At 39.3% G+C, this 12,524-nt stretch overlaps 1 protein-coding gene across 1 annotated transcript; it reads right to left on the bottom strand.

Moving 5' to 3' along the window:
* Positions 1-419: 419 nt before the first annotated feature.
* On the bottom strand, positions 420-11,644 carry LOC129819616 (zinc finger protein 892-like). Its single transcript, XM_055876009.1, has 2 exons — positions 11,026-11,644; positions 420-4,022 (listed from the first exon to the last, which is right to left on the bottom strand). Exons 1-2 carry the CDS (start codon positions 11,402-11,404, stop codon positions 3,313-3,315), a joined length of 1,089 nt encoding a protein of 362 aa, XP_055731984.1. The 5' UTR covers positions 11,405-11,644; the 3' UTR covers positions 420-3,312.
* Between the last annotated feature and the right edge of the window lie 880 nt (positions 11,645-12,524).

The raw sequence follows: 12,524 nt of genomic DNA, 5'->3' as shown, positions 1-12,524 counted from the left end.
ATTACTCCTATCCACCAGTACTGGTCTGGCCTCTGTAGTGCATGTTGGTCTTCATTTAGACATTCCACATAGTCCAGGCTCCCTCACAAACAGCACTAAGCAGAAGTTAAACCTGCCTCTTTGAAAGATTCATTTAAGCTTCCATTTAGTCCCAGAGTAGCTCTAATCCTCCCTCTTGCAATCGGCTTTGTTTAGTCCAGAACAGGCTAAATCTACCACTATTTTAAGATAAGTCTGTGCAAGTCGCTTTGAGTTAAGACAGCTCAAACAAGCATTTTAGTCTGGGACTAAGCTTAAGATTTGTCTGTGAAACCAGCCCGGAGTGTTTTATATAATATAACTAACTATGTTTCTTTCTGTGTTGCAGGGGCAGTCAAGAAATGGAACAGCAAGGCCACAGAACATGACACAAGCAGAGCTGTGGGAGACCACCTCAAGCCCCTGGTAGGGGGAAAAGTGATAGTTTATCATACTAAGATTGACCAAGAAATGTATTGCTTTTGCACATATTTGTTCATTGGTTTTGCAAGAGTCTTGTTTGGTCAGTCATTGGGTTCATTTGTTTTACAATATGTTCAAATCAAATCAAGCTATATTTATACAGCACATTTCAGACATGGATGCAACGCAATGGCTTCACAGGGAAAAAAAACAATGAAAATAAACAGAAATATTTAGTACACAACAAACATGAGGATAAAAAACAGAAGACTAACAATTGAAAGACTAATGAGCATTGTAAGGAAATGACATTGATTAAAATATTAACAATTGGATGCAACATCCAACCCAAAATATAAGCTTGTTTTACACCAATGTTTGTTGTTACGTTCCCCAGCAAGAAAACATAAATGGAAAAACCAAAGCCTGTAACACCTTCCCCCTTAACTTCTCTGGGGTAGGGGGCAGCATTCGGAATTTTGGATGAAAAGCATGCCCAAATTAAACTGCCTGCTTCTCAGGCCCAGAAGATATGATATGCATATAACTAACTAACACTCTAAAGTTTCCAAAACTGTTCAAATAGTGTCTGTGAGTATAACAGAACTGATTTGGCAGGCGAATACCTGAGTTTTTTTGTTTTGTTTTTGTAGTTTTCTATTCAACGCCATTACAGTATCCATTGACTTAGGACTCAAATTGCAGTTCCTATGGCTTCCACTAGATGTCAACAGTCTTTAGAAATTGTTTCAGGCTTGTATTCTGAAAAATGATGAAGAGCAGTCTGAATGAGTGGACCCTAAAGTGTCACAGAGCTTTTTCATGCGTGCGACCGAGAGAGTGCCTTTCTTGTTTACCGTTTATATTGACGACGTTATTGTCCGGTTGAAATATTATCGATTATTTAGGCTACAAACAACCCGAGGAATGAATATAAACATCATTTGACATGTTTCTATGAACTTTACGGATACAATTTGGATTTTTTTGTCTGCCCATTTTGACTGCGTTTGAGCCTGTGGATTACTGAAGAAAAGACGCGAACAAAACTGAGGTTTTTGGATATAAAGAGACTTTATCGAACAAAAGGAACATTTATTGAGTAAATGAATGTCTGCTGAGTGCCACCATATGAAGATCATCAAAGGTAAGTGATTAATTTTATCTCTATTTCTGACTTGTGTAACTCTTCTACTTGGTTGGTTACTGTTTGTAATGATTTGTCTGCTGGGCTATGTTCTCAAATAATCGTAAGGTATGCTTTCGCCGTAAAGCAATTATTATTATTTTTTTAACCTGACACCGTGGTTGGATTCACAAGAAGTTAATCTTTAAACCTATGTAAAATATGTTTTGTTTTCTGAATTTTTATAATGAGTATTTCTGTATTTGAATTTGGCACCCAGCAGTTTCACTGGCTGTTGAAGAGGTGGGACGTTAACGTCTCACGTACCCAAGAGAGGTTAATAAGTAGACAACATCCAGTGAAATTGGAGGGTGCGCAATTCAAATCTATAATCGTAATATTAAACATTTATGAACATACAAGTATCTTGTATCGTTTAAAATCTTAAATTATTGTTAATCTAACTGCATTGTCCGATTTACAATAGGCTTTACAGCGAAACCATGCGATTGTTTGAGGATGGTGCCCCACAACATTTCTTTCAACCAGCACAGGCTTCATAAAAATCACAAATAGCGATTAAATAAGCATGTACAGCATGTTTGCTGTAATAGCTACTGTAAATCAGACAGTGCAGTTAGATTAACAAAAATGTAAGCTTTCAGTCGATATAAGACACTTGTATGTTCATATTATTTCTGATTATTCCAACAGGAAGTTGTCCCGCTAGCGGATCCGTTATTACCATGACAACCAGAACTCCTATCCCTAAAACTGATTATAGACTCAATTTATTATACTGCGTCCATGTGTATAGGCTGCAAGTATGTTGAAATTAAATAGCCTTTTCAACTTTCACTTTCAACTAAAACCTATATTGTAGGTCGGGCATAGTCTTATTTTCAATTAAATTTTGTTAAGTGGGATATCCCCAATGTCACAGTTTAAACGTGTCCAAATCAATAGTCCAAAACAGTTTGGGATAAATTGAAAACCTAAACATAAAATGTACTATATACCCAAACATCTGCCACAATAATCATATTACGAGCATTTTTGTAAACATTTTTTTTAAAGCACCTTATAAATTGCACAAGCACCAAAAATGCTGTTGTTTTGACAAGTAGCAATACATCACTGATATCGATTAGGATGTTAAATAAGGTTGAAACTAACAACTAAAAAAAAACATGGAAATGGGGGATATCTTTTACCTCACTGGTTAGAGGACAACCTGCAGAAGACAGTCAGCTACATTTGGAGTGATGCATTTAAATTTAGGGGTCGCTAAACAAAGGAACACAACACTTATTTGTCATCACTCTTCGATATCATGTTGTGTGAGAGTGGGTAGATGAGGTTTCACATCCTGTTAAAACTAACAGCTCAAAAACCACACGGAATCTGGGGATAATGTGTACATCACTGGTTAAAGGACAACTTGTAGAAAACAACTAGCTACATTTTGAAGTGTTGCAGTTTGATTCAAGTGGGTCACCAACAGGGTAAGTGGAACACAGCTCTTTTTGTGTTAGTCACTTTTTGTTAAATCACATAAATAGTACTCTTCCATTTCAGAGCCTGGATTTTCCCCCTGAGACTAATATCCATATCACGCTGAAATCAACAGAACAGGGGACAAACGTTTATGGTCCTACATTGTGACATCATTATAATACTCCTACTACAATGTTAAAACATTCTACACTGTGACATTAATTCATTAATATCATGAAACAACTCCTTCATGTATGTATTTTCTGATGTTTGATCAGAGATCGTTTATCAGAGTATCTCTTGTCACATTGATCACAGCTGTAAGGTTTCTCTCCTGTGTGTGTTCTCTGGTGTACAATAAGACTGCTAGATGAAGTTAAACTCTTCCCACATTGATCACAGCTATAAGGTTTCTCTCCTGTGTGTGTTCTCTGGTGTGATACCAGGTTGCTTAAGTGAGTAAAACTCTTCCCACATTGATTACAGCTATAAGATTTCTCTCCTGTGTGTGTTCTCTGGTGTGATAAAAGGTTGCATAAGTGACTACAACTCTTCCCACATTGATCACAGCTGTAAGGTTTCTCTCCTGTGTGTGTTCTCTGGTGTGATATCAGGCTGGTTGAATGAGTAAAACTCTTCTCACATTGAGTACAGCTATAAGGTTTCTCTCCGGTGTGTATTCTCTGGTGTGATATCAGGCTGGTTGACTGAGTAAAACTCTTCCCACATTGACCACAGATATAAGGTTTCTCTCCTGTGTGGATTCTCTGATGAATTTTAATGCCTGCTGAGGAGGTGAATCTCTTCCCACAGTCAGAGCAGCAATGAGATTTCTTCCCTGTGGGTCTCCGCTGGTGTTTCTTGAGGTGTTTTGATCTGGGGAGACTCTTCTCTGCCTCATCAGCATCATGATGTTGTTGAGGCTCCCCAGATGACCCATGGTAGTCACTTCTCTCTCCTGTGTGAACAACAAAGTCAGACAGATTGTTCAAGGCCCACAATAGCAGAAATCCACTGTAAAAGTTGATGCCAACAGCGAAGCCATGATGTTGTACAACAATTGACGTCTGTAATGAATGTTAAAATTGTTTGACAATTGTCTTAAGACAGTCAAGTGAGCAACAATAGTCAAATTTCGTCTTGTTTTCACATTAATAGTAACATTGATGATTGTAGGCTAGAAATAAGTTATTAAAGTTGTTGAAATCCTAAGCAGTGCCATACGACTTTTGGTCTCCAATATAGGCCCCTTTCTGTGTTTACTAAAATTAGCGCACGAGGGCGACGCACACGCAATTTGGTTGCAGAAGCTCCTCCAAGCTAATGAGGAAACAACTAGTTATACCAATACCATAGACCTACTGTAGGGCCCATAACTTCAACTAACAACAATATAGACCTAGGACTATAAATTATTTAATATTTCAGGTGAAACATGGAAACTAAAATGTCTTTCATGACATTTCATAACCTCATCACCAGATAATTTTGTCTGATGATGAGGTTATGAAATGTCATGAAAGACAATTACAACAATACTGAATGAACAATGAACACTAGTTTGAACTTTGTATAATACATCAATAAAATCAATTTAGTCTCAAATAAATAATGAAACATGTTCAATTTGATTTCAATAATGCAAAAATAAAGTGTTGGAGAAGAAAGTAAAAGTGCAATATGTGCCATGTAAGAAAGCTAAAGTTTAAGTTCCTTGCTCAGAACATATGAAAGCTGGTGGTTCCTTTTAACACGAGCCTTCGATATTCCAGGTAAGAAGTTTTAGGTTGTAGTTATTAAAGGACTATTTCTCTCTCTACCATTTGTATTTCATATACCTTTGACTATTGGATGTTCTAATAGGTACTTTAGTATTTCCAGCCTAATCTTGGGAGTTGATAGGGTTGAAGTCATAAACAGCTCAAGCATTGTGAAGAGCTGCTGGCAAACGCAGTAAAGTGCTGTTTGAATGAATGCTGACGAGCCTGCTGCTGCCTTCCACCGCTCAGTCAGGCCGCTCTATCAATAATTATAATAACACACAGAAATACGAACCTTAGGTCATTAATATGGTCAAATCCGGAAACTATCATTTCGAAAACAAAACGTTTATTCTTTCAGTGAAATACGGAACCGTTCCGTATTTTATCTAACGGGTGGCATCCATAAGCCCAAATATTGCTGTTACATTGCACAACCTTCCATGTTATGTAATAATTCTGGCAAATTAGTTCGCAACGAGCCAGGCGGCCCAAACTGTTGCATATACCCTGACTTTGAGTGCAATGAACGCAAGAGAAGTGACACAATTTCCCTAGTTTAATATTGCCTGCTAACATGAATTTCTTTTAACTAAATATGCAGGTTTAAAAATATATACTTCTGTGTATTGATTTTAAGAAAGTCATTGATGTTTATGGTTAGGTTCACAAATGCACTTTTGTTAAATCATCCCCCGTTTGGCGAATTTGGCTGTGTTTGTTAGGAAAAAATAGTCTTCACAGTTCACAACGAGCCAGGCGGCCCAAACTGCTGCATATACCCTGACTCTGTTGCACAGAATGCTAGAGAAGTGACACAATTTTCCCTAGTTAAAATAAATTCATGTTAGCAGGCAATATTAACTAAATATGCAGGTTTAAAAATATATACTTGTGTATTGATTTTAACTTCTTGTGGATAGGGGGGCAGCATTTTCACGTTTGGATGAAAAGTGTGCCCAGAGTAAACTGCCTCCTACTCAGTCCCAGATGCTAATATATGCATATTATTATTAGTATTGGATAGAAAACACTGAAGTTTCTAAAACTGTTTGAATCATGTCTGTGACTATAATATAACTTATTTGGAAGGCAAAACCCTGAGGACAAACCATTCCGATTTTATTTTTTGAGGTCACTCTCTTTTCAATGGGTTTTCATTGGGAATCCAGATTTTTAAGGGACCTTCCTGCAGTTCTTATCGCTTCCACTGGATGTCAACAGTCTTTAGAAATTGGTTGAGGTTTTTCCTTTGAGAAATGAAGAAGTAGCCATGTTCAGAATGAGGCTCCAGTGAAGTGTACTGTTTGTTAGAGGCGCGTGACCAGAAAGCATGCTACACATTGTTTTCCTCCGGTATTGAAAACAGATCATCCCGTCTTCAATTTTATTGATTATTTACGTAAAAAAATACCTAAAGTTGTATTACAAAGGTAGTTTGAAATGTTTGGACAAAGCTTACAGGTAACTTTTTAGATATTTTGTAGTCATGTTGTGCAAGTTGGAACCGGTGTTTTTCTGGATCAAACGCGCCAAATAAATGGACATTTTGGATATATATCGACGGAATTAATAGAACAAAAGGACCATTTGTGATGTTTATGGGACATATTGGAGTGCCAACAGAAGAAGCCCGTCAAAGGTAAAGCATGGATTATATCTTTATTTCTGCGTTTTGTGTCACGCCGGGGGGTTGAAATATGATGGTCCGTGATTGATTGGTATAATGAATGTGTGATTTCATGAAAGTAAAATTTTTATAGTAATTTATTTGAATTTGGCGCTCTGCATTTTCACTGGATGTTGGCCAGGTGGTACGCTACCGTCCCACATATCCCAGAGAGGTTAAGAAAGGCGTTGATGTTTATGGTTAGGTACACATTGGTGCAACGACTGTGCTTTTTTTGCGAATGCGCTTGTTAAATCATCACTTGTTTGGCGAAGTAGGCTGTGATTCAATGATAAATTAACAGGCACCACATCAATTTTATGCAACGCAGGACAAGCTAGATAAACTAGTAATATCATCAACCATGTGTAGTTAACTAGTGATTATGTTAAGATTGATTGTTTTTTATAAGATACGTTTAATGCTAGCTAGCACCTTACCGTGGCTCCTTGCTGCACTCGCAAAACAGGTAGTCAGTCTGCCACGCAGTCTCCTCGTGGAGTGCAATGTAATGCGCCATGATCGGTGTCCAAAAATGCCGATTACCGATTGTTATGAAAACTTGAAATCGGCCATTCCGATTAATCGGTCGACCTCTACTCTACACATTATCAGCTAAGTATCTCTGTGTGCAAACAGACTAACGAGACCCTACTGTGAATCAACCAGACAATAACACATTATAAACATCAATTTGTTAGGGATGTTGGATCCAACATGGAGCACGGCATACCTGTCTTTACCAGAGTATGAAGAAGCACTTTGGTTGTTCTTGCATGTCGTGATGTTTGTCATGCGACTGTCATTCAGAAAATGATTTCCGGGATCAGCTGATGATAGTTGAACATGTGACTAACTAAACAGCTACAGTATTAAGTATTATGTGTAATTATAGAAGAACCACATTAATGACAGTATCCATTTGGGTGTTGTGAATCAACTTAAGGGGACTCTCGGATTTAGCAAACTCTGAAATGATTTAGGATTTCTGTGCCCATAAACTGTTTTCCCAGCGTAACATAAGAAGACACTAAATGTTACGTAGTTAGAGTGCATTTCAGAGATCTGAATACAAAAAAAACTGAATGACAGCAAGATCCAGTATTTAAGTTGAAGTTCATTATATGACAAGCTCAACGTTAGAACTATAACTACTGTTCCCTGAAGTAGGGAAACTAGGTACAACATACTATTAAATCGGTGCATCGCTGGAAGCCCCGCATTCCACAGGTGATGAGTGTAAGGATCAATTTATTCCTTCAATTTAATACCGCTCTTCACGGACCCAGGAAGGGGTTTGGCCAAACTGGTGTTGTACCTTGTTTCCCTCCTTCAGGGAACACTAATTATAGTCATACAATTACACTCCCTTTCAGTCGGTCAACTTCGGTACAACATACTATGGGGAAATACAATCATTCCCCATGCCGACCCAAACGGATACTAAATGAAATGGCCCATGGCAGACCACCCAGACCTGACCATACAAGAGATTTGTCAATTTATTCATTGTCTTTTGTTTGAAACACTCCTGTCAATGTTGAGTAAGGACACACACCTGATTACACATATAGAAGTAGGAATAATCTACCTGGCCTGCACACAAATACAGGCCTATAAATGTGCCCATTTGAGGATGTCTGATGGTATTTCTGATTGTCTTAACGCTCCACCACTAATGAGTTGTAGAGCTTCTCAAAGTATTTTTTCTTCACCTCAAATAACAAGAACACAAAGGCTTATTAAAATACATTTACATTTTACATTTTAGTCATTTAGCAGACGCTCTTATCCAGAGCGACTTACAGTAGAGTGCATACATTTTATTATTATTATTATTTTATTTTTTTAACATACTGAGACAAGGATATCCCTACCGGCCAAACCCTCCCTAACCCGGACGACGCTATGCCAACTGTGCGTCGCCCCACGGACCTCCCGATTGCGGCCGGCTGCGACAGAGCCTGGGCGTGAACCCAGCCCAGCCTGGGCGCAAACCCAGAGACTCTGGTGACGCAGCTAGCACTGCGATGCAGTGCCCTAGACCACTGCGCCACCCGGGAGGCACATGAATGAACAACTAAAAGCTCCAGAGTTCCTCTGTGGAGATGGGAGAACCTTCCAGAAGGACAACCGTCTCTGCAGCACTCCACCAATCAGTCCTTTATGGTAGAGTGGCCAGACGGAAGCCACTCCTCAGTATAATGCACATGACAGCCTGCTTGGAGTTTGACAAAAAAGGCACCCAAAGGACTCAGACCATGAGAAACAAGATTCTCTGGTCTGATGAAACCAAGATTGAACTCCTTGGTCTGAATTCCAAGTCACATGTCTGTAGGAAACCTGGCACCATCCAAAAGGTGAAGCATGGTTGTGGTAGCATAATGCTGTGTGGATGTTTTTCAGCAGCAGGGACTGGGAGACTAGTCAGGATCGAGGGAAAGACGAACGGAGCAAAGTGCAGAGAGATCCTTGATGAAAACCTGCTCCAGAGCGCTCAGGACCTCAGACTAGGGCGAAGGTTCACCTTCCAACAGGACAACAACCCTAAGCACACAGCCCAGACAGCGTAGGAGTGGCTTTGGGACAAGTCTCTGAATAACCTGGAGTTGCCCAGCCAGAGCCCGGACTTGAACCCAATCAAACATCTCTGAAAATAGCCATACAGGGACACTCCCCATCCAACCTGACAGAGCTTGAAAGGATCTGCAGAGAAGAAATGAAGGAAACTCCCCAAATGCAGGTGTGCCAAGCTTGTTACGTCGTACCCAAGAAGACTCAAGGCGGTGATCGTTACAAAAAGTGCTTCAACAAAGCACTGAGTAAAGGGTCTGAATAATTATGAACACTATGAATAATTAGCAACATTTTCTAAAATCCTGTTTTTGCTTTCTCATTATGGGGTATTGTGTATATTGAGGAAAAACAACAATTTAATACATTTTAGAATAAGACTAACGTAACAAAATGTGGAAAAGATCAAGGGGTCTGAATACTTTCCGAATGCACTGTATACAGCAACACCTCCCCCATAAGCATTCCTATATTTTCTGTAGGTGTTATATCCCTGTATTGTTACTGCTGTACCAAAGGAATTATCTCAGTGAGTTTCAGAGATGAACAGTACAGTGCATTCCAAATTCAATAGGCAGGCAAGTAAACAAAAACGTTTTCAAATAAAAACTTTCCCAGAAAATGTAAAAACGTATAACGCCTGTCCAAGAGACAGTCGAACAATAGCGTTCAAGTTGTCATGCGGTTCCTAAGCTAATTGCCACGAAATCCCTTTTAAAAAGTCAGGGTATGAGACTCTGTCTCATGCTACCACTAGAGTGAGAGCACCGCCAGCATTCAAAAGTGACCAAAACATCAGCCAGGAAGCATAGGAACTGAGAAGTGGTCTGTGGTCACCACCTGCAGAACCATTCCTTTATTGGGGGTGTCTTACTAATTGCCTATAATTTCCACCTTTTGTCTATTCCATTTGCACAACAGCATGTGAAATTTATTGTCAATCAGTGTTGCTTCCTAAGTGGACAGTTTGATTTCACAGAAGTGTGATTGACTTGGAGTTACATTGTGTTGTTTAAGTGTTCCCTTTATTTTTTTGAGCAGTGTACTATATAGCCTCAATCTGGTTAAACTATCATTATGACATCATGGATGAATTCTAGAATATACTATATAGCCTAGAAACCTGGTTAAACTATCATTATGATATCATGGATGAATTCTAGAATATACTATATAGCCTAGAAACATGGTTAAACTATCATTATGACATCATGAATTCTAGAATATACTATATATCCTAGAAACATGGTTAAACTATCATTATGACATCATGGATGGCCAGTCCTTGCATTCATAGTGTAGTGAATTCAGGGGGTAGCCCTGAGCTGAACTCAAACCTGGGTCCAGTGACTGTCAAGCCAACACCTTATAACTGTTACGCCAAGATGGCCGAACTAGGTGTTGGGTTACGGTTACTACAATAGCTTTCTCTATGAATTTGAGAGTGGTCCCCATCCTTCAGCTGTTACCAAACCAAGTCTCAGGGCAGCCATTTTGTTGCTGTTTAAATCCTAGGTTGCCCCTTTAAAAAAGCCACACAATCAACCCAGCAATCGGCAGCTGAAATAATAACAAAGCTGTCATTCGACCACCGTTTTGGTGTTAAGATGCTGGATGGGACTGGAGAAATGTAACTATTCTCAAATTCATAGACAGGCCTATAATGTAAGGACTGACCATCCATGATATCAACATGATAGTTTTAAATATGTTGAGGCTATACAGTTTTGGTTTACATTGTTTCTAAACATTTGAGTAAAAAAAGCTTATTTGGTGTACTGATGGGGTACAACAGTCGAACTACACTCATGAGGCATGTGTTATATTCTTCAAGAATCAATGGCTATAAATTAATAAAGTCCAAATATGGATGTAGCAATTGCATATTTCCCCTGTAACACCACACATCAGTTCAACAACTGCAGAGTTTGTGCCTCTGTATTTAAGACAGTACTTACTAGTGTTAATTACAGCCCGGTTTCCCAAAACCATCTTACGGCTTAGTTCACGCTTAGAACCATTAGATGCCTTAAGATGCGTTTGAGAAACCGGGACCAGAAATTCAGTTTCCTCCTCCTTTTTGGATGTGACAGTCATCTCCCCCTCCTCTTTCACTCCAAAAACGGAATCCTCCTCTTTCTCTGCCCCTTCTTCTTTTACTGTAACATCCTCCTCCTCTTTCACTCTGAACGCGTCTTCCTCTTCTTTCACTGAAACGTCTTTCACTTCTTCTTTCACAGTAACAGCATCACTCTCCGCTTGTTTTTGTATTGTAACATCCTCCTCTTCCTCCTCCTCTTTCACTTCTTTAGCAGGAGAGGAGCTGAGTGACCTCATGGTTGGGGATGTTAGCTAGCTAGGCTAGTGCTAACTTAACCAGGCAGCTAGCTGACCAAAAACAACAAAATAAATATGAAATTAAATCGGATAACTCACTAGACGACAGAAGTGGGTTTAAAACAAAGTGGCTAATATACACGAAAGCGTCTAAAGAGCTTTATTGGTTCGTGTATTTTGTCTAGCAAACTACCGAGGTGTCTGAGTAACTGTTGCTGCTGTTGAAAGAAGCGTTCCGTCCACTAGATTATTTGTCACACTAGCAGCATTGCCTTAAATCCCCACACCGCCATCTGCTGACTGGAGTGGGTAACGCAGTTGAATAAACGTATATTTAAAATTTGCAGACAAGTTAAAATTGTAGGAAGCGTGAGTTTTTGATCCGGGGATAGAAATGTATAAAGTTTACATTACATCATAAAATCCACCTTTTACATCGTACATTAGCAATTTATGTTTTAGTAACCACTGTTGTTGGTTTGGTGTCAAATAAGCCACTCTTTATATGTTATTTGCCGAATCTCAGTTTTCCATGTGGGTTTTACACTAGCTAAAGTTCCCTCTTTCAAGTTGGTAGCTAACTGGAAAATCTAATCAAATCAAAAATCCAAATGGTTAGCAGATGTTAATGTGAGTGTACGAAATGCTTGTGCTTCTAGTTACATTTACATTACATTTAAGTCATTTAGCAGACGCTCTTATCCAGAGCGACTTACAAATTGGTGCATTCACCTTATGACATCCAGTGGAACAGCCACTTTACAATAGTGCATCTAAATCTTTTAATGGGGGGGGGCGGGGGTTCTGACAGTGCAGTAATATCTAACAAGTAATCTAACAATTCCCCAACAACTACCTAATACACACAAATCTAAAGGGGTGAATGAGAATTTGTACATATAAGTATATGGATGAGCATGGCCGAGCGGCAGTGGCGGACTGGCCGTCGGGAGCACCGGGACATTTCCCGGTGGCCTGAGAGTCGTTTTGGCCTGCCGTGAATAGTCAACTTGACCAGCGATAATATAGCAAGCAGGAATGAGTTGACGGAGAATCCACGCATCAGGCTCTCACCCTCTTGCTGCAGGGTCCCTGCGCAAAAATTACATCAGGTCTCTCC

The sequence above is a fragment of the Salvelinus fontinalis genome, chromosome 22 (assembly GCF_029448725.1).
Source record: "Salvelinus fontinalis isolate EN_2023a chromosome 22, ASM2944872v1, whole genome shotgun sequence".
Lineage (NCBI taxonomy): Eukaryota > Metazoa > Chordata > Actinopteri > Salmoniformes > Salmonidae > Salvelinus > Salvelinus fontinalis.
Note: the sequence above shows the minus strand (reverse complement) of the source record. Positions and strands in the feature narration are given on the sequence as shown.